This window comes from Mya arenaria, chromosome 13 (genome assembly GCF_026914265.1).
Source record: "Mya arenaria isolate MELC-2E11 chromosome 13, ASM2691426v1".
Lineage (NCBI taxonomy): Eukaryota > Metazoa > Mollusca > Bivalvia > Myida > Myidae > Mya > Mya arenaria.
The window spans coordinates 15,055,875-15,076,826 of record NC_069134.1 but is presented as its reverse complement, the minus strand read 5'-3'; the positions used below and the strand labels follow the sequence as shown (position 1 = coordinate 15,076,826).

The window sequence follows — 20,952 nt, the reverse complement described above, 5'->3', positions numbered from 1 at the left end:
GTTGACAACCTGGTATACGCCTGTTTTTGACCCCTATATTGTTTAGGAGTCCGTTACGCTTGAACGGAATTGGTTTGGTACTGATATCTTATGACATTTGAAACCTGAAACAATGCCATTTGATAACATTTAGTGTTTTTTTTTAAATACGTATGTACTTTATATTAAAAAACATGATCCCTATCAAATTTTGAGTAGTATATATTCTGGCTGGCATCACCACGTGGAACCAGTACATGGAAGGAACCATGAAATCATTGCAGTTCATCCAAACATTTGGAGGGATTTGTGTTGTCAGTTAAAAACAGGTGCATTTTCGCAAATGATTTGATGTAAAAAGGAGCAAGTTTACACAAAAAGCTGGTTATCCAACCTGACCGAGATAATTCTGCCCATACACGTTCTGATTAAAATAGATCCATACTTATTCTGACCAAATTGAATGATTTCCCTGAGACTTCTCCAGTTATTGATCTGACAAAGCCGATTTTAGGGTATTTCTATAATCTCTCGAATGTTTTAATCAATATGGCTGGTTATCGAACTTGTCGGAGATATTGTGCCCAAACACATTTTGACCAAATTTGGTGATGATTAGACAAATGCTTCTAAAGAAAATAATAGGACAAGACCAATTAGATGTAAATTCTATATGTAAGAGGCGATGCGATGCCTCTTCAGTAACTAAAGCAATATTGCCGTTTATCAACTGTTTGCGATATATTATGCCCATGCACATGCTGGCCAAGTTTGGTGAAAAGTTATTGATCTGACAACATACTGGATGCCGCCCGCAGCAGGTTACAATACGTCCTGTACTAGTCCACAATTATCGCCCGGGCAAGACCGACTGGCCGACAATCTCAGCATCAAATCAAACTTGCCTACTTCTGGGGTAATTGCCATAGCAATCGCAATTTTGTCCGAGGAAACCATTCAATTTCATGCTTTCATCACCTTATATACAGTCAAATTATATGCTTTATCTCCTTATGTAAGCATCGAATGACATCTTTTTAACGGTTTTCCTAGATATAAGCACTCAGTATTATTTCACCATTAAGTTACATAATCTTCAGTAATTTGTTCTAGAAACACAAGCATTCTTTTTCTATTGGATGAAAAGACTGGTTGACATTTACCAGAAATCCTAATGGAAATCCCTACAGCAGATGATTTGCCACAATAAGTTGTGAGAAACAGTTCCTATAAGAAGTTTTGAGACCGACAACTGATGCATCCTTTTCTGGAATTTTAATGGTTGAAACAGACATCAAGATTTCTTGAAAGCTTCAGTGGTTGGAGGATAGATGAGCCATTTAGGGCCTTGGTACTCCTGAAAAACCAACAATTAATGAAAACTAATACATTTTTAATTCAGATTAATTCTGTTTTCCTATAAAAGGATATTTTTAGTTCTTTAGAGAAAGATTTACATCATAAATTGCTCATCTTTCTCTCAAATCACTGTGGAAACCTTTAGGTTTCAGATTTTACTCAATATATGGATGGATATGTGTTGTTTAGTACTTTTCATTTGTGACACTTGTGACCTTGAAGAAGAAACAGAAACACAAACATTTGATAATTTGCTCCTCCCAAACTAATTTCTTTGCCTCTTTTATATCAAATTCAGCCCAAACTTAATGAAGCCAACAATTCCAGGGCTCATTCCAAGTAGACACTTCTTTGAAACCACTCAATTATATTTTTATTTTATTTTAATTTCATTGTTAAGCCTTATAAGTATATTTATGGTTTGCAAACTGGTTTAAAATAGACATGGAAGCTTCTGGTTCAATATTCAAGTAATGCACTCATTGTCCATATAAACAAAGATATTTTCAGTGTTTTTATTAATTTAATATGATATTTACAAATTACAGTTTCTCGTGAACAATAACCAATTAAGTGAGGTCATTAGTTCCAAACATTACAAGATAGAAGTAGCACTTTCAAAGAAATCATGTAATAAACTGCGGATGTAATAAACTTAAGCTGTTTAAACACATAAATAGCAATTTAGATTGCAATTCTGGCCTTGCATTAACCTTTCCAAGTAAAGTCATTTATAGATAAATTTTAGTTCTATTCCAAACAAATGCCATATTGGTTGACTTGAAAGGTCTACAACCAATGTATTGATCTCATCAATCCTAGGTATATATTTGTCTCCCCTAGTAAGTCACACTGTAATCAAGCACTTCATTCTCCCTTTTCATCTTCCGGTTCACTTTTGTCTTTATCCTCATCATTGCCATCGTCATCATCATCATCGTCTTCCTCATCGTCATCTCCATCCACCTCCTGGTTCTCATCCTCCAAATCTTGCAACTTCTTGGCAAGTTCCTGTTCTTCAAGATCAGAAACAACCTTGGCCTGCAATGTAATATTCATTATTTAGTTACATTTTAGTGTTTCATGATGGTGAAAATGACATCAACTTGCCATTTATCACACTAAGATTTCATGTCTAACAATTAGAAACAAACTTACAAAGTCAAAGTTATAAAGACAAAGTCGATTCAGATGTACAGAGAAATAAGACTGATTCTGACAAACTAGTATGAAACTTGCACTAAAATGTATACTTAAAATGTTAGTCTAATTTCCACTGTGCATTAAGCCCATTGCATTAAAGATTATGTTCATTCGATTATTTAATTCCAAGAACCAAGAACCAACTGTTCTCAATAAGAACAGCTTGAACAAGCTTGATCCTAAAATTTAAAGACCAGAATTTTTTAAAGCTGAAATTTGGTTATGTTGCCAATGTCAAAAAGTTTGTTTTCTTAACAAATTCTGAATAAGAAAGAAAAATATGTTATATCTTAGTTAAAGATGCACTCTTAATGAGATGTACCACAATTAAAACAATTGTTTTCATTTACCGAAAAGAATGAATGATAATAAAAAAATGGTTCATATGAAGGATATCATGTTTAATTAGAATGAAAGGTGCATTAAACATGGTGAATGTAATATAAGACAATAGTATGTCACTGTTAATCTTTAAGCACTCACCAGTCAATTAGTATTTTTACGTTTTCAGCTATTAATTACATGGTCACAATCTTGTAATCAGTAATTAAAATTTTCCATAAATGCATTACCAGTATTTAGTTAAGTAGTTTAAGGTTTATCACTTAATGTTTATTTTTGTTATACATGTACACGTACTGGTTGAGTGTCTTTTTAAAACTGTAGAAACTGTAGAAACTGTAGTTTATTTATTGTTTGAGTAATAAAAGCCCATTGAACGAATGAGTTCAGGCCATTGGCAGTCAATTTTCATTGAAGGAATAATCTTACCTGTAATTGTATGTTAAACATGCCCCCTGCTTCTTCTATACTGGCTTTGATAGCTTCTAGGGCTTTGTTAAGCGCTATAAGGCCTTCCCCTCGATCTAATGTTTGTGTAGTCACTACGTACAGGGGAGGGGCTATGAGGTTAATCTGAAAATAAAATTACACATACACATCAGTTCATGAAATATTTTCTCAAATATTCTGTTCAAATAGAGAAACTTCAGCATTTGACACTAATGGTGTCTGGGAGTCCAGAGGAGAACAAATGTCATGGGGGAACCCCAAAACCTCAAAGTCAGGAGTTCCAATGAGACACCTCAAACTTTGGCAAAAAATAGATAGAAATCCAAAAAATGTTTAGTTCAAGCAGAAATTAATCAACAATCAAAAAATATTTTATTTGCTTGTCAAGCACAGGAGGTAATACATGCTGGTTTTGCTGGTCTTATTCAAATTTTAGGAAGACAAAAATGATTTGCATTCTTAACATTTATATTGATTCTAAATATTTTGGATGAAAACTAAAGGCATGCAAAATCATGATGTAATTGCCAAAACATACAATGAAACCCTGCTCCATTATCAATGTGTTTCATCGATTTGTACTCGTAGGATTTCATCCACATAATTAGGATTCTAAGATTCACTTATAAAATAATTAACTCAAAGAATTTTAGAGCTCTGAAACACCATAATTGTCATGTGATATTATTTGTAAACAGGCATATAAAAGCCAATATAACATACAGAACAAAGACACACTTTCAAATCCTGTTACCAAATAGTTCCTGAACTTTCATCCATGTGTAGACTTTTCATTTCTAAAATTGACCAAATTTTACTATTAAATAGCATTCAATTTTTTAACCCATACATTTCACTCACCTTGATAGGCATGACCTCTGTTGACAATTCTAAACCTTTCTTTAAAGCCCGTTTTACCGCATCTACCCCTTCGTAATTTGTACAGGCTACTTCAATATCTGAAAATAGAGAAGTTAGAATAAATAAAAAAATGAATGCTATTCAAACCAGCTTCCAACATAAATGATTTCAGGTAATTTCTAAAATTGTAGGGCGATAACTCCGGAGTGACTAGAGCAATATGGTTGGATATCTCTGTTGTCTGAGATATTATCCCAATACACATTCTGACCTAATTGGTGTAAATCGGACAAAGGCTTCTAAGTTATTGAGCAGACAAGACCATATATTCAAAAGACTATTGCTGAAATCTTGCCTCATTGGATAATTTCTATAAATAATGCATGTTTATAGGTAACTTTTTACTTTAAAGGCATCAAGGTTTAACCTGATCGTATTTTGACTGACTGTGGAGTTAGTCTTCTTTTAATATTTTCCAACAGAACCTCTTTCGTATTCTCATCAATATCACATTCATCAAGAGTTGCCGGGTTCCTGCAATGAGTAAATGTAAAAAATTAGTGTCACGATCTATATGCTTCTTAGTACTTTTAAAATGATTTAGGTACAATCATCACTTATTTTATTCATCTTTACTGTTTTATATTCAAGTTTAGACTCATGGAATTATTTCAAAAGTAATTCCGTAAATGTTCTTTTAGACACGATTGCTCTTATAAATGTGCAGGGGGTCTTTTCATGGGTCTATTTAAGAATTTTGCAACCAATTAGGCTTTATACATTTTAAAAATCTTAACTAAAAAAAAATGCAATTTGTATCAATGATAAGCATTACATCAGCATCATTTGTTTAAAGTGTACCTGGTCATGCAGCTGGTGTCATGCACATAAACCCATATCCTGCCATATATTTTAGGTTATATATCGGTACTAGAATGCATCATTTATTTTCTCTTTCACCGAAAGTTTTGTTCATTGACGGTATATCCTGGACTAACTCTATCATAGGGAGCATTTGTTTGACACAAACACAACCTGATATTACAAGTTGGTTTTTAAATCTCAATATACTTTTTTGTTCACACCTTACTTGTACATTAAAATGTTGAGATTGACCTACAAGAGCAAACTTACGTAACAGCGTGCTTGAAGATTTCGTAACAAGCTGTAGGTTTTTTGAGCTTCTCATCAAACATCCATGCTGTTTTCATGTACAGGTCTTCAAGCTGGGTGTCATTTTTGTAGTGTAGCAACTCACCAACATGGCGCAGAATACTGTTTACCTTTACAGAATTAGAACACTTGAATTATTTCACTGAATCATTATTTGCCACCCAAACTTAACAAGAGAAACACAAGCCAAATTGGATATTAATTTGTTTCTTTCAGTTCACCAAGGGACTCAAGATCAACAAAGAATTCAGCCAGATTTAAAGCTACTTTCTACATTTAAATATATGAAGCATTTATCAAGAAAGTATCTTGGATTTGCAAAAATGAAAGTTCTTGCACAAAGACAACGATGGCAACAGCTATGATGATACCTGGGTTATATACAGTACAAAATTTACAAACTTTTTTTGTAAAAGAATTGAAAAAAGGTTCAATGTCATTTATTACAAATGTTTTTTCTGAGCCTGTGTCTAGCCATCAACTTTATTAGTGCAAGAAAAATTCTTTTTAAAAAGCAACACAAAAAACATATTCCCCTCTGCCATATTTCAGACTAATCTTAATACAAACCAAATAAATAGTTAAAAACTTTGATCAGGATAAAAATCACTCAACAAAATTCACTTACTGCTTTTGCCTTTGCAAATCTCTCCTCACACTTCATCACTTCTTCTGGTGACACTCTGCGCTTCGACAGATCAATGTAACCTGCAAGAAACCAGGTATAAAGTGTGGAGTATATGAGCCGCATCGCGCGATTTTGGGCCTTCAGGCATAATTATTACAAATGAAGTAATCATAAATAAAAGATGTCAAAAATAATGATTTTTGCTATGTATATAAATTCCTTCCAAACTCCTTTCTTTTAAAGGTGTGACTTTGGAGCATCATTTTCTTGACAATTTATGACCGTTGGGGTACTCATGTTTCCATAGCAACCATGGGCTTCGTCCCAACATATTTTGACTGCATTAATAGTCTGTGTTTAAAGGCCAAATCTATTAAAGATACAAAAATTATTCATCATTTTCATCTTAAATTATGTTCCTTAAAGATATTGTGTTAAGAAAATATTTTAAATCATAAGCTAGTTGTAATATTGATAGGGTAATTTTGCACGTCATTTGAATAATGTGCTTTCGTAACGACGTCCTTTGAATGACGTCAAATTTAGTATTCAAAATGCGCAATACATGGTCTTACTTGTAAGCACGTATCTTACGCAATTTAAGTGATATCATCATGAAATTTTCAGAATATCTTCCTGAAATATAATTTCATTCAAAAACCTTAAAACAATTTAATAGCAAATATATGTCTGAAGGCCCAAAATCGCGCGATGCGGCTCATATATTATATCATTTCATACTGTACTTTTATTACTGTTTTACAGTTTTAGCTCAAAAATCCTATGGGGTTGCTAGGGTGCTGAACCTCAGTCATTGAAATTAGACTTGGTTGAACAAGCCCGAATTCTTACACTATTGCTTGGCATCAAATATTTTAACAAGTCCTGCTATATTAAATTCAGAATTTGATCAAGCCTGGAAGACATTTTACCAGTGCAGGGCTTGTGGGCTTGTGTTAATTTCGGCCACTGGAACCTTGCCCTCTATTGTAGCAACCCAGTGTGCCAAGTTAATGGTAGTCTGATAACCAATGTCCGCAAAAGATTCCCATAGCAAGATTGGCTATCAAAATCTTTTGGTGTAAGTTTGATATTGTATTGGTCCAGCTATGAAAAATCTAATCCGGCTATGAAAATAAGAAAAACTGTAGCCCCACTTCCTATATAGCATTTCAAAGTAAGTTTCATACACTGGCACCGATCATCCCTCATGGAATGCACCATTCTGCCTTCTTACAATTGAGAGATCCCACAGTAGAAATCATCACCACTAATAATCAATCATTCACTGGTAATACAATTGTCATTTCCCATGCATATAACTTATACAATTAATTCAATGATGCAGAGGTGAGAGAACAAGGCCCCTGAAGTTGAGAAAGAGGTCATGTGTTGATCTACCTTGCACACTGCAAGACTTTATAGAGGGTGATAACCTTCAAGATGGAGAAACAATTTCCCTTAAACAAATGTTTAAGTCAGTTCAGAAACAATACTCTCCATGGGTATTATCAGAGAGATTCCCATTGTAAAAATCATCACCACTGACCTATATATGTTTCACTGGTAATACATGTGACCAGTATTTTTCCCTTGTGTTTGCAAAAACCATGCTATTTTTCCCGTATCATAGGCCCCGCCACCATTCTCTTTAAAGTTGAAAAAAAACTAACACAGATATGCACTGTCATAGAAGTGAATTAGAGAAAACATGCAAGTTCTCTCAAACACATAACTTGTAGATGAAGAAACAATTTCTTTTAAACACATAGTTTAGTCAGATCAGAAACAATACTCTCCATCGTTTTTTTTTTCAGAGAGATTCCCATTGTAAAAATCATCACCACTGACGAATGTTTCACTGGAAATACATGTGACATTTCAATGTGCATATAACTGACATCATTCAATGTTGTAGAGTCGAGAGGGTGAGGCCCCAGGACATTAAGAAAGAGGTCCGGCCCCTCCCATACCCCAGCCTCTACTAATTTTATCTACTTCCCTTGCACAGTGCACGGTCACCTCGCCAGGGCCTCAGTGTTACCAAGGCAACCAGGCTACACCGGCACACAGGAGTGCAGGAAGTTGAATTGCCATTATTTTTGCACTAGCTCTCAACAAATCATTTAGATTAAATGTCATGGAGTGAAACTTTTTTTGAATTTTACAACTTAGTGAGGTAGACCCAATGGCTTAGCAATCACAAAGGTGAAACCTTTGCTTTGGCCATTTGTGAGGGGGGGGGGGGGGGGGGAGGGGGGGTTAAATAATGTTCCTGCAGAATTCAAGCTACTCATCAGCTTATAAATGCATCTATTCAATTTTCAGACCATTTCAGATACAACAGTCTCCATTTGGTTTTTCTCAGAGAGATTCCCATTTGTAGAAATCATCATCATAAATGGCCCTGACTAGTTCAGCATATGGTGACCTTAGTCATCTGAGGAGTTAATTTAATGATGCAGGTGAGAGAACGAGGCCCCTTGATATTGAGCGAGGCCATGTTTGATCTACCTTGCACACAGCAGGGTGACCACACCAAGACTAAGAGCGTTATAACCTTCAAGATGAAAAAATGATTTCTTGTAATTTCAACACATATTTAAGTCAGATCAGAAACAATACTCTCCATGGGTATTTTCAGAGAGATTCCCATTGTTAAAATCATCACCACTAACGTACGTTATATTTGTAATACATGTTACATTTTCCATGCATGCAAATAACTGATTTATATAATTCATGCATTCAATGTTATAGATTCAAGAGGGTGAGGCCTCAGGACATTAAGAAAGAGGTCCGGCCCCTCCCATACCCCAGCCTCTACTGTGTTTATCTTCTTCCCTTGCACAGTGCACCGTGCCCTCGCCAGGGCCTCAGTCAGTGTTACCAAGGCAACCAGGCTACACCAGCACACAGGAGTGCAGGAAGATGTATTACCATTTCTACGAACCATCAATCAATTATTTGGATTAAATGGCATGGATTTGAAACTTTTTTTTTAATTTTACAACTTATACTGAAGTAGACCCAATGGCATAGCAATCACTAAAGTGAAACCTTTGCTATGGCCATTTTTGGGGAGGTTACTTAAAATATTGTTCCTGCAGAATTCGAGCTTCTCCTCCGCTTATTAATGCATCTATTCATTTTTCAGACTATTTCAAATACAACAGTCTCCATTTGGTTTTTCTCAGAGAGATTTCCATTTGTAGAAATCATCATAAATGGCCCTGGCTCGTTCAGCATTATGTTGACCATAGTCATCTTCAGAGTTAATTTAATGATGCAGGTGAGAGAATGAGGCCCCTTGTTATTGAGCGAGGTCATGTGTTGATCTACCTTGCACACAGCAGGGTGACCACACCAAGACTAAGAGCTTGATAACCTTCAGGATGGAAAAATAATTTCTCTTAATTTCAACCCATGTTTAAGTCAGTTCAGAAACAATACTCTCCATGGGTATTTTCAGAGAGATTCCCATTGTAAAAATCATCACCACTGACATAAGTTATATTTGTAATACATGCGACATTTCCCATGCAAATAACTGATATATTCCCATGCATTCAATGTTGTAGAGTCGAGAGGGTGAGGCCCCAGGACATTGAGAAAGAGGTCCGGCCCCTCCCATACCCCAGCCTCTACTGTGTTTATCTACTTCCCTTGCACAGTTCACGGTGCCCTCGCCAGGGCCTCAGTCAGTGTTATCAAGGCAACCAGGCTACACCGGCACACAGGAGTGCAGGAAGATGTATTGCCATTTCTACGAACCATCAATCAATTATTTGGATTAAATGGCATGGATTTGAAACTTTTTTTTTAATTCTACAACTTATAGTGAAGTAGACCCAATGGCATTGCAATCACATAAGTGAAACCTTTGCTTTGGCCATTTGGGGGGGGGGGGGGGGGGGGGGGGGTTAAATAATGTTCCTGCAGAATTCAAGCTTCTCATCAGCTTATAAATGCATCTATTCAATTTTCAGACAATTTCAGATACAACAGTGTTCGAAATTCGCGGTAGCCCGATCGCCCAAGGCTACCAAATTTCAGCTGGGGCTACCGATTTTCTACAGAAACTAGCCCGACCGGGCTACCATTTTTTCCTTATGTGAGTTAAAAAAGACCATGCCAATTAAATGTGTAACACATCGTTTTTTGTTTTATTTTTCAAGCGTTATTATTTAAGAATGCGTCCTTCAAGGCGACTCGAGCGACTTAGTCGCCTTGATAACGGCGAAGTTGGATTCGCCGAAATTTACGATGATCAAAAAGCTAATTGCTCTGCGATTCAGGGCTCAAGCCATGTGCTGAATGTTTGTTTATTTAATCAATGAATATAAACACATGTCAAAATTAATTAATGCCCGAAGTGACAAGTAATTATCGATCAGTTTTTAACCAGTAACTGTGTCTGTTAGCAGCAGTCAAACTCTATGACGTCAATAACTCCGCCCATTATGTAAATTAACGGATGACATCGGCAGTTTTCGACATCTTCGATGGCTATGAAAATCAACAATGCTAAAATAGCAATATCAACAATGATATTTTATTTATTTCGTTTAAATATATTTTATTTATTAGCTAAAATAAAAAGAAAGATATTTAAGTTTGTAATGCGAACAGAAAATAATCATTCTACAAGCATCGTCTTAAATGCGCAGGAAACAGGTGCCCGTTTACTTCCTGACAAATTTAATCAAAGTGAAAGGAGAACTGTCAGATATAGTTAAATTGTTGTCAGTGTACAGTACAGCAAGGTTCTATTTTATACCTTTGAATAGCTTTGCCATTTATTTTAAAGAACAATTATAGGAATATTGGCAATATAAACATCGATATATTTTTGTTGTTTCTTCCGAAACTTGAAAGTGAAACTGAAAGTTGAAAAGAGAAAAATGTCATTGCACAATCGCTGGGGCATATCGGATTTGACAAGGATGCATTGGAAAACAGAACTTAAAGTACATGCATAATTCTTTCCATTAAATAAATGATATGTCCAGAAAACATGTTTCTCTTTTTATTACCTTTTTGAAAACTTTATTATGCATCAGTCAATTGTAACCACGTCCCCTCCAGGTCCGGGGTATAGCGGGGACTTTGACTTTCGGTCCAGCCAAGCCAAGATAAAACCCCCGCCCTGCGGGGACGAACTGAGAAGTAAAATCCCTGCCAAATGACCCCGCACCCCAGAGACCCTAAGTAAGGCACATTCCCCGCTATATTTGGCGCGAATACAAAATCAACGCATTCACCCGGCACTGCGGGGCCACCGGGAAGGTAAAAACACGGCCCATTTCCCCGGCTATCCCCGGTATACCCCCGGACCTTGGGTGGCCGTGGTTACAATTGACTGGTGCATTAGTAACTGAACTTTTGATGACTACACTATTATATGTATGACTATAATTTATTATTGACGCATTGTTCAGATTGGGGAACATTTATTGAAACTGTATGAGCGTGCTTGATTAGATGAAAGGAATCGTTGTGAAATCATATTCAAACTTCCAAATATTATTCCGATCGAGTGATACTTTATAGTGTTTAAGTTTGGGCTAGAGAAATTGGTTTCGGGCTAGTAAAATTTCCTATCTGATAGCCCGAATGGGCTAGTGGATTCAAATCCGAATTAAGTACACTGATACAACAGTCTCCATTTGGTTTTTCTCAGAAAGATTTCCATTTGTAGAAATCATCATAAATGGCCCTGACTAGTTCAGCCTTATGTTGACCTTAGTCATCTTCAGAGTAAATTTAATGATGCAGAGGTGAGAGAGATGAAAAATAATTTCTCTTAAGTTCAAATCATGTTTAAGTCAGTTCAGAACCAATACTCTCCATGGGCATTTTCAGAGAGATTCCCATTGTAAAAATCATCACCACTGACCTATTTGTCACTTGTAATACATGTGACTAGCATTTTTCTCTTGTCTGCTAAAACCATGCTTTTTTCCCCTATCAAAGGGCCCCGCCACCATTCCCTTAAAATTGGGAAAAACACTGACATATTAAGCACTGTCATAGAGGTAAATTAGGAAGAACATGCAAGTTCTCTCAAACACACACCTTGAAGATGAACAAATGATTTCTCTTAAACACATGTCAGATCAGAAACAATACTCTCCATGGTTTTTTTCAGAGAGATTCCCATTGTAAAAATCATCACCGCTGACCTATGTTTCACTGGAAATACATGTGACATAGTCATTTCCCATGCAAATAGAGAGTGGTCATGTATTGATCTACCTTGCACAGTGCATGGCAACCTAACCAGGGCCTCAGTTAATGTTACCAAAGCAGCCAGGCTACACTGGCACACAAGAGCCCTAAATCAACCTTCTGTCCCCTCTCCAAAAAGTAAAGTTTAATCACCAACATTCAGTGGTCGAAATTAACACAAGCCCGCAAGCCCTGCACTGGTAAAATGTCTTATGGGCTTGCTCAAATTCTGAATTTTATATAGCAGGGCTTGTTAAAAAATTTGATGCCAAGCTATAGTATATGAATTCCGGCTTGTTCATCCGTAATTCTAATTTCAGTGATTGCAACATTAGTCAAAATTAACCCCTCAAAATAAACACTGTCAATAAGTCAAATTTACAATTTTGTCACACATAATTTACCCACATAATTATTTGACAATACAGATTCTCATAGCTTTCAAGGGCCAGTTCAGAAACAATACTCTCCATGATTATTTTCAGAGAGATTCCCATTGTAGAAATCATCACAACTGACCAAAACTTGTTTATGTACAAAACTTAGGGACAACTTGATGACAAAGACTGCTGACAAAGATCAGATCGGAGCTTTCTATGTCAACGTTTGAAAATTGACATTTAATTCCTAAAACCGTCACTGCTGCCTGAGGGGTCATAATACTGGCTAAGATCACTTATCCGAACACTTTTGGAGGTTTTTCTCAATTATCAATTACAATTAGATCTTTTATTGTAGTAGGTTAAAATTTCATATGAAACATCTTTCAAGTACAACATAGTTTATTTTATGGACAGTAAATCACCTCACAATTCACGCTACAGAGGGCACAAATACCGAAGACAAAAGAATGTAGAAATATACAAGCGCTTCAAGTTTGAAAAGTTATATAGACAAATAGAAAAAAATAAAATCAAAAACTTGATTGGTATAAAACTACCAAAAGTCACCCTCACAAAATACATGTGCATAAAACTATGATTATTAAGAATGCTATCTTCTTAATCAAACACTAGCTGCCAAGTTATTTTTTTCACCGCTTTTCAAAAACATGATCTGCAAATGTATACAGTCAATGTATACAGTCATTTCTATTTATTATTATCTTAAAAGTAGGTCAACATAATTGCGAGACCTCTCCATATGACGTCATTCCCTCCTGTGCTACATTTTGATCTTTAAGCGTATTAAACTTTGAATTGCATTTTAAGCAAAATACTCAATAAAAAAATATGAAACTTCGCAAGCGTTACTAAAGCAAGCCTTCTGCATTGATCATCGTATTATCAATCACCGTAAACAGACTCATGTTTAACAGGTGTTCTGGATTTGTATCCTGTATATTTGCACCTCAACTTCCATTCCTTAAATGAACTGCCTTTCGGCAATTGTGGTTATCATCAGGCAATTGCGGTTATCATCAAATCTGATGAACGCAACATCTTCGGATATGTTTGGTTTGCAATTCATTGCATAACAATATACATGGAAATAGGATCTTGTTATTGTTTGTATCGTGTCGGCAGGACCCGTAAAATATAAATCAACATTTTAGAAAGATTTTATTTTTGATAATCATATGTTTTATGTATTGTTGCCATAAGTGTTTCAATTTTATGTTTCAAAATTATTTCAAGCGGTTGATTTTTTCCAGTGTTACCAGTTCCAGTCGGGTCGTTCTATTTACAGAATGGGTAAGAAAGGATTACTGAAGGTTTTCTTAAATGAAATGAAGTATTGTTTTAACAATTCTTGAATGAAATAATGAACTGTTGGTGTAAATATAAGTAATGAATTGTGGGCTTGATGTCATTATCGGGGATATGAACGCAATAGGACTGGTCAAACTACGCATGGAGTCCTTTGGACACCTCACACTTTGACCAGCCCAATTGTGTTCTTACCCTGACAATGACATCAAGCCCGCAATTCATTCCTTAAATGGTTCTGTACCGTCAACCAGTAACGCTTTAAATTAAATTTTCGGCAGCTGATTATTCAGATCTGTTCTATTGTGAGTAATATTACAAGACTGAATGGAAGGCATCAGTGCCAAATTAAGCTGGTTCTAAGATATTTTTTTTCTAAACTGTCTATCTGTGAGAGTGCAGCTTTAATACCTTTGTCCTTGTCAACTCTTATGACAACAACACATTCGTTTCTTCCCACTCGGATCAGCTTGTTGATGGAACGGATACGTCTTCGAGACAGTTCTGACAGCAGGATCATGCCCTCAATGTTGTTGTATTCTAACAAATGAACATACGCCCCCATCTCGGCAATGGATCGCACATTGACCATGACAACATCTTCCACCTCTGGGAACTTGTTTGCATAAAATCTGCACGATAACACCATCTTTTAATCTAAAAGTAAAACAGAAATATTCATTATTAAACAGACAAAAAGGAAACATACCTGACTCTTTTCATAAGGATATTACTGAGTTTGTACTTTTTTGTAAAAAATAACATGAACACTGAAAGTTATAACGCTAAGTTGACTAACAGTAACAGATTCTTGCAGAATTTCAGATAGCCCTAGTGCAAAGCATGTGCACAAGTAGTTACAATAATGAGCGATCAGGGATACTTTTTAATTATTTTGACATTTATGAATCCCTGTAATGCTACAACTCTCTACCATTTAACACCAGGCAAAATAATATATAGTAATATTATGCATCGATGTTGAATAGTAATGACAAAAATGTTCAATATGTACCCGACAGTGATCTTAAGTGGATTGAATTTGTCATTTAAGAGTCGTTATTTTCACATAAATATATTCTGGGTCACGAAAACCCTTTTTTTATACATGTACACAACCTGTCAGATTTGTCCCATCTTTACAGATATCGGAATACTTGGTAATCAATCGATACATGTAAGTGTTTTATGATATCTTAATAAGTTTTTTTATCATATTTAAATGACATAAATATGTGTTTAATAGAAGGCAATAATATTTTCGTAGAAATTTGAATTTTTAACGGACATAATTTCAAAATTGTGGCCGTGTGGAATCTGTGCGCAGAGACTGTTCACTACATTTTGATGGGATGGTGGACGTCACGAGTTTGCGATGAAAAAAAACGTCAAAAGACTCGTAGACGGCCATTAAAGTGGACTAGTGCACAAGTAAAGACTGACGGCCATTAAAGTGGACTAGTGTACAAGTAAAGACTTTTAACCGCTATTAACTATCAACGTCTAAACATCTGCATGATTTATATATGACTTTTCTTGCAAAACAGCTTTGTACCTTGCATCATAGTGTTTATGATTTCAAGTGATGCAATTAATGGTACGATCAAGAATGAGGACGCAATATGCACCGGCATTTTCATTGCCAGATGTTACATGGCGAATACAAATAAAACACCTTAAGGTTATACTTTGATGAGGTACAAACATAGCAAAGAAACTAAATCAGATGCATAACTTTCATTTACATAACTAAGTGTTTCTTAAATCAAAACTCACTTAATGTTTTGTTCAGCTGGTCAGTTTTCCATGTGTACAATAGTAATGTTTCGTGTGCAAAACGGGAAATCCGGAACTGGGAAATCCTTTCTATTTTTATCTCAGCTCACGTATCATCCAATCGACGAGAACAATTTTATGCACACGGCACAAACTCAATCTGATGCAATAAGATGTTCAGAATGCGGTTCCCTGATATCAACGTCGACATAAGCTGCACTCTCACAGATTTACAATTTTGCAACTTTATTTTGTCTTGAAATGAGCCAATTTTGCGTAAATATTTGAACACCAGTGACATAAGACTGGTAACAATAGATCAAATCGCAGTTTTTCTTATTTGTGTTCGAAAATTAATGGATTGTTTGGCTAAAAACGTTACTAACGCTTAAAGAAAAATACATAAAACATACATTTTAAACATAAATATAAAAACCTGTGTTTTTTTTTCTCAACAGTCTTTTATCACTGGTTTCCATGCATTTTCGCAAAAATGGCTCGTTCTAAGACCAATTTTTTTATGTCAAAACGTTCAATCTGTGAGAGTGCAGCTTTAAGTATGTCACTTTTCATATGAAATAATAACTTCATTATATATCTGAAAAACTTCATTTCAATAATTTATCAAAAATGTATGCTTTTATATAAAAATACTTACACTTTTCTTTTTATTTGACTATAAAATCATCTAGGAAATTGACTTAAGTAAAGAAATGACTTAAGAAGTTTTATTAATGATACTGCCCAGGAGTTGACGTTAGAGGGGCGTACCATATATAGAGTCACAACCTTTTAACCTTCGCCCCTCCCCCAACTTCAAATGGTTTAAAATGTTGAGCAGGCGGTTTGGGGTATTCTCCTGTTTGCTATGATGCTCTTTAGGGAAGTGAACTGAATTATAATATTTGGAGGCGGTGCCAATATAGCTAGGCGTGCTCTACAGGTTGACATTCAAATAATGCCTTTTAACACTGAAAACCGTCGGATATATACCCGCGACTGAGTCATTCCGTAACACTATATTCACCCCTAACCATGACTTCGTAGTTTAAATTCGTTTCAGCCATGACAAAAATGTGTGTGAGCTTATTTGTACTCGCATTCGGGCTTTAGGTTGTTAAGGCACAGTGCACAGACAGAATGTAACCCTGGTTACAGATACCCTGGATTTTAACCTGCGCCCGTGTATAACACTGCCCCACTGTCCCTCCCGTAAGACGATTCGTATTTTTAGTAGTGCTGCGGGGAATCGAATATGTCACCCCTGGATTGACAGTGTGCTACCACTAGACCCCACCCACAATGAGGGGGAAACCCACTCCCACACCTCGAGTACGTCACAGTTAACGTTTCACCCCTGTTTGACCCTACTGTTTGTTCACAAAAACATGTCAATTGTTAATTTTGAAATACTTCAGTTGTGGGATTTTCGCGGATATAGAAAAATTGCTTTTGCTTTGGATTCATGAATATTAAAATGAAACAAACTTAATCGGGGTGGGGGGAGGGGGGGGGGGTCCAATTTGCCCATGGCTATGGTACAACAACCGCACTGTATACACGATATAGCTTTATTGTAATTCAACAATAAATGCTCACTTTACACTAAAGTGTTTCTGTTTTCCCTCTAACTATTGTCTTAAAAAGTGTGAACTTTGTATATGTTTAAGACACTGAGACATTTCTCATTAAAGAAATTTTCTAATATTATATCTGACCGAAAGCATGTTTAAGAGACAATGACATTGGAAAATATCTACAACCTAATTTAAGTGTCAACAATTGAAGCTTTAGGACTATAAGTATCTTCCCTGGCCGCGAGTGTAAGGTAGGTTCATTCCGACCCGAGCGTAATTAAGGTGTTTTGCGGGAACGAGGTTTACCGAGTTTCCGCGAAACACCCTACGCGAGGGTTTGGGAATCTTACACGAGCGGCTATGGTAGATGCTTTTTCTCCCACCTCAGTTAAACAATATTAAGTAAATATGTAATTTTTGCTGGAACTATTTTGTGCGTAGTGAAAATAAATGCGTATGGATATGTGATTATTCGTGGTTGTCATGGATATGCGTGCAGTGATTCAGATTATGTTAATAGTCAAATCAGTCTTTAAATAGTTCTGAGGGAAGTGAAGCATTATTTCTTGAAAGTGTGTGAAAACTGTTTTATGAAGCGAGACTAGATTAATTAGCAGTTTAAATATTGCCACAAGACAAGGTTTCTATGATGCTACAGACAACTGTTTTCAACAAGGGAGGTAATTACAATGTGATGACCATTAAAAATGAGTTCCATACGGGTACTTGTTTTATCTTTGCCCGTGGGCAAGATTAAAATTTCTAGCATGGTAAATTTTTAAGATATACTTATCTGAGGTAGGAGAAAATGTCATTCAACTAGCCAATGACATTTACATGCCATTAGCTCTATTAGCCGTTCTTGAAGGTAAGGATTACTCAGTTATCAGATCAACAATGCCAAACGCTCGATACCGCATACTCCCGCCAGAAAACATGTTAGCGACAATCAAGCTGCTCTGTCGTCGGTACGTGGCACTAAAATACCCACATAAAACAATAGTGCAGCACTACAATCGGACCTGTTGCATGTCAAATAAACTATGTATGCAAATGATACAACCAGGGCTGACCAGTTGAGAACAAGGAAACTTGAGGCAACTCTTTTACTGTTTGTGTGGCAGTACTGAACGGCAATCCACGCATTGAGAAAGAGATGATTGACTATGTCGTAAATAACTTCCATATGCTTGATAGTAGAGTTTCCAGAATAGAACCGTTTCTATATACAGCGGGAACGTGTATTTGTCATAATAGGATCAATATTCTGCTACGTCGCAACGGAAAACAGCCAACAACGAATGGCTAATTAATGATCATGTATTGACGTCCAGGCGGAACCAAGGATACATGTTTTCTTGGTCGGTGGCGATGACTGACACCATCAAAAGACCTCCTTGAAATGATGTTGCGATACGTATGCATTCACACTAGTGCTTAGTCTGAGTGCATGCACCCGTTTATTGATAAGTGACTTTCATACACACTATAGAATACAACCTACATTTTCAGCCAATGAGATTGCAGACAGGCAAACATTTAGTAATATACTTAATCATTAAGAATTTCAACTTACGCGCGTGTTAAAAGATCCGCCTACTGCCAATCATCCGATACACACTTTCCCTGCGGCAGATTTTGCGTCGACCAGCCAATGAGGTTGTATTCTAAGTCAGTTAGAAGACATGAAGTGAACTCTTTATTGTATAATCCTCTGAGTTTAATGGCTCTTGAAAAAATATTATATACGTTTCTTGGAGACTGTAATATTAGTCATGCAGGTACCTTACCCACCTGCAATTAACCTAAAAGTTTGTTTCATATTACAGAAAACACTCACCTGTTGTGGTTGGTCTGCATGCTCCACATGCAACTAGCTGTACTCTAATCTGACACTACACTTTAACATTCTTTATTAATTGGATACAGTTACCATAGAAACTATAATTGTTTTAAAATTTCAATTTCTGGGACAATCATGCAGACTTTCGAGTAAATATTTGCCCTAAAACGTGCTCATCCAAATACTTACATGATATAATTATGCTAGATGACAACCAAACAGTTGGGTTGATACCAGAAATTCACAGACTAGATGCAAAGTAGCCTCGATACGATGTTATTGAAATTTATCTACAGACTGGTTTGTATCCATCACACCAATGTGCAAAAACTATTCTTGAAATGTACGTCATTTGTCCATCTACAAACACTTTCGCAACTGTGTAAGGGAGAGTAATGCGGCAACCATATGGTCTGACGCTGCCAGGCGTGTTAGAACGGGCGATATTACTGAAATCCAAATAAAACATGAACTACTATTGAAATAGCTGGATTCGAACCATCCTTAAACGACGAAATGTGTACGAAAGAACCAAAGATGATTAATGTACAGTTGAGAAATGGGTCAGTCATGGAATTCTGTCGATGGTAAAAGAACGTTCAAAATATGTTGTATGTAGTGTTTGCTTTATGTACTTTAATTGTATTTTATAAACGTTACCAGTTCAACTGTTTTCCCCTGATGGATTTGTGTTCGAGCAATACAAAATAGTTTATGGTGGTTAGTGAAAAACAATTGGCTTTGTATTAATCTTAGAAAATGGTTATGGAAAAACATATTTGATTTATATTTAGAAAACGACGTGATAGTTGCCGACATTAATTGGTCATGCATATGAAGACTGGTCATGAATGTTCTTTTAGAAGTTGCACACACACTTCTTTGTGTACATTGATTAATTTTGGTAAGTCAGAATAATGAATAATTTGCACAATATTACATGGTTAATTAAACCTGCGGAACATTTTACTTAAAGGGATACTATTTCAACAGAAGCATTTCAATAGTATAATCTATGAAGGTGTTGTTAATTTGTATTTCAATTTTCCACACTCTGTCTATATGTAATCGCTTTGATGTTTAATCAACAGAAGCAATATAATCCTGAATGAAAATGCATTCGCCATTGTTTATAAGTCACATAAATATTTTACAAACACAATGAATTTAAAAAAAAATATCCAGGGATTCTTTGATGCGTAAAGACAACATCGTCACGCCAATGTGATAATTGTTCATGGATGTCAAACATGAAAACATGTTTGTATCGTGTCCGTAACGGTTAACGCCACCCAGTTAATTTATGTCAGGTCCTTTGGGCAACATCGAATGTGTGGGCTATTGGAGTTAAATAAACTCTGAATTTGCAGTAAGAAGATGTGTGGGTGTAGCTAAGTTGTTTAATGTGAAAGCCTAGTGTTTTTCTTAAAAATCTAGTAAATGTCTTTTAAAAATCGCATTTGAACCATTGCCATTATCATTTAAGGACATTTTGATGTAGGAGCACATGATTAATGAGTGAGTGGGATGACGAAGCAAGATGACAGGGCTAAATGCGTGTATTGGATTTAAAAGCAGTGCATCGTGAAGCACTTCTCCCACTCGGATTTTATATTCTGGTGAAAGGCCTTTGCCATATTTCCAGAAAATATAATTTCCGAGGGAACGATCAGATAAAATATCCACGTTTTCACACCAACGTATCAGACAGACGGACAGTTTGTTTATTGTCGTACACATATTAATAACAGTTTCTTGGCAAAACATGATATGCATTAGAAAAAAATTAATATGGTTACAATAAAACATGACATATTACAA

General features: G+C 35.9%; 1 protein-coding gene and 3 non-coding genes across 4 annotated transcripts; all 4 read right to left on the bottom strand.

The window, feature by feature from the left end:
- Positions 1-1,839: 1,839 nt before the first annotated feature.
- LOC128215532 (eukaryotic translation initiation factor 2 subunit 1-like) lies at positions 1,840-15,816 on the bottom strand. Its single transcript, XM_052922216.1, has 8 exons — positions 15,712-15,816; positions 14,347-14,592; positions 5,996-6,075; positions 5,329-5,477; positions 4,622-4,728; positions 4,195-4,292; positions 3,313-3,456; positions 1,840-2,379 (listed from the first exon to the last, which is right to left on the bottom strand). The coding sequence occupies exons 2-8, from the start codon at positions 14,582-14,584 to the stop codon at positions 2,206-2,208; spliced, it is 990 nt and encodes a 329-aa protein (XP_052778176.1). The 5' UTR covers positions 14,585-14,592; positions 15,712-15,816; the 3' UTR covers positions 1,840-2,205.
- On the bottom strand, positions 8,323-8,402 carry LOC128215614 (small nucleolar RNA SNORD79). Its single transcript, XR_008258053.1, has one exon. It is a non-coding gene; the product is annotated as a small nucleolar RNA SNORD79 (small nucleolar RNA).
- On the bottom strand, positions 9,152-9,228 carry LOC128215616 (small nucleolar RNA SNORD79). The gene has a single exon (XR_008258055.1). It is a non-coding gene; the product is annotated as a small nucleolar RNA SNORD79 (small nucleolar RNA).
- Positions 12,673-12,746, bottom strand: LOC128215615 (small nucleolar RNA SNORD79). The gene has a single exon (XR_008258054.1). It is a non-coding gene; the product is annotated as a small nucleolar RNA SNORD79 (small nucleolar RNA).
- Positions 15,817-20,952: the final 5,136 nt, after the last annotated feature.

Bases quoted from the DNA above. Each gene is read 5' to 3' on its own strand.
- LOC128215532 (XM_052922216.1), bottom strand. From the start codon at position 14,584: ATGGTGTTATCGTGCAGATTTTATGCAAACAAGTTCCCAGAGGTGGAA. The intron at 4,293-4,621 runs GTTAAACCTTGA...CTCTATTTTCAG, and splicing joins GTCAGTCAAAATACGATCAG to ATATTGAAGTAGCCTGTACA. The intron at 2,380-3,312 runs GTAAGATTATTC...ATTACATTGCAG, and splicing joins TGTTTAACATACAATTACAG to GCCAAGGTTGTTTCTGATCT.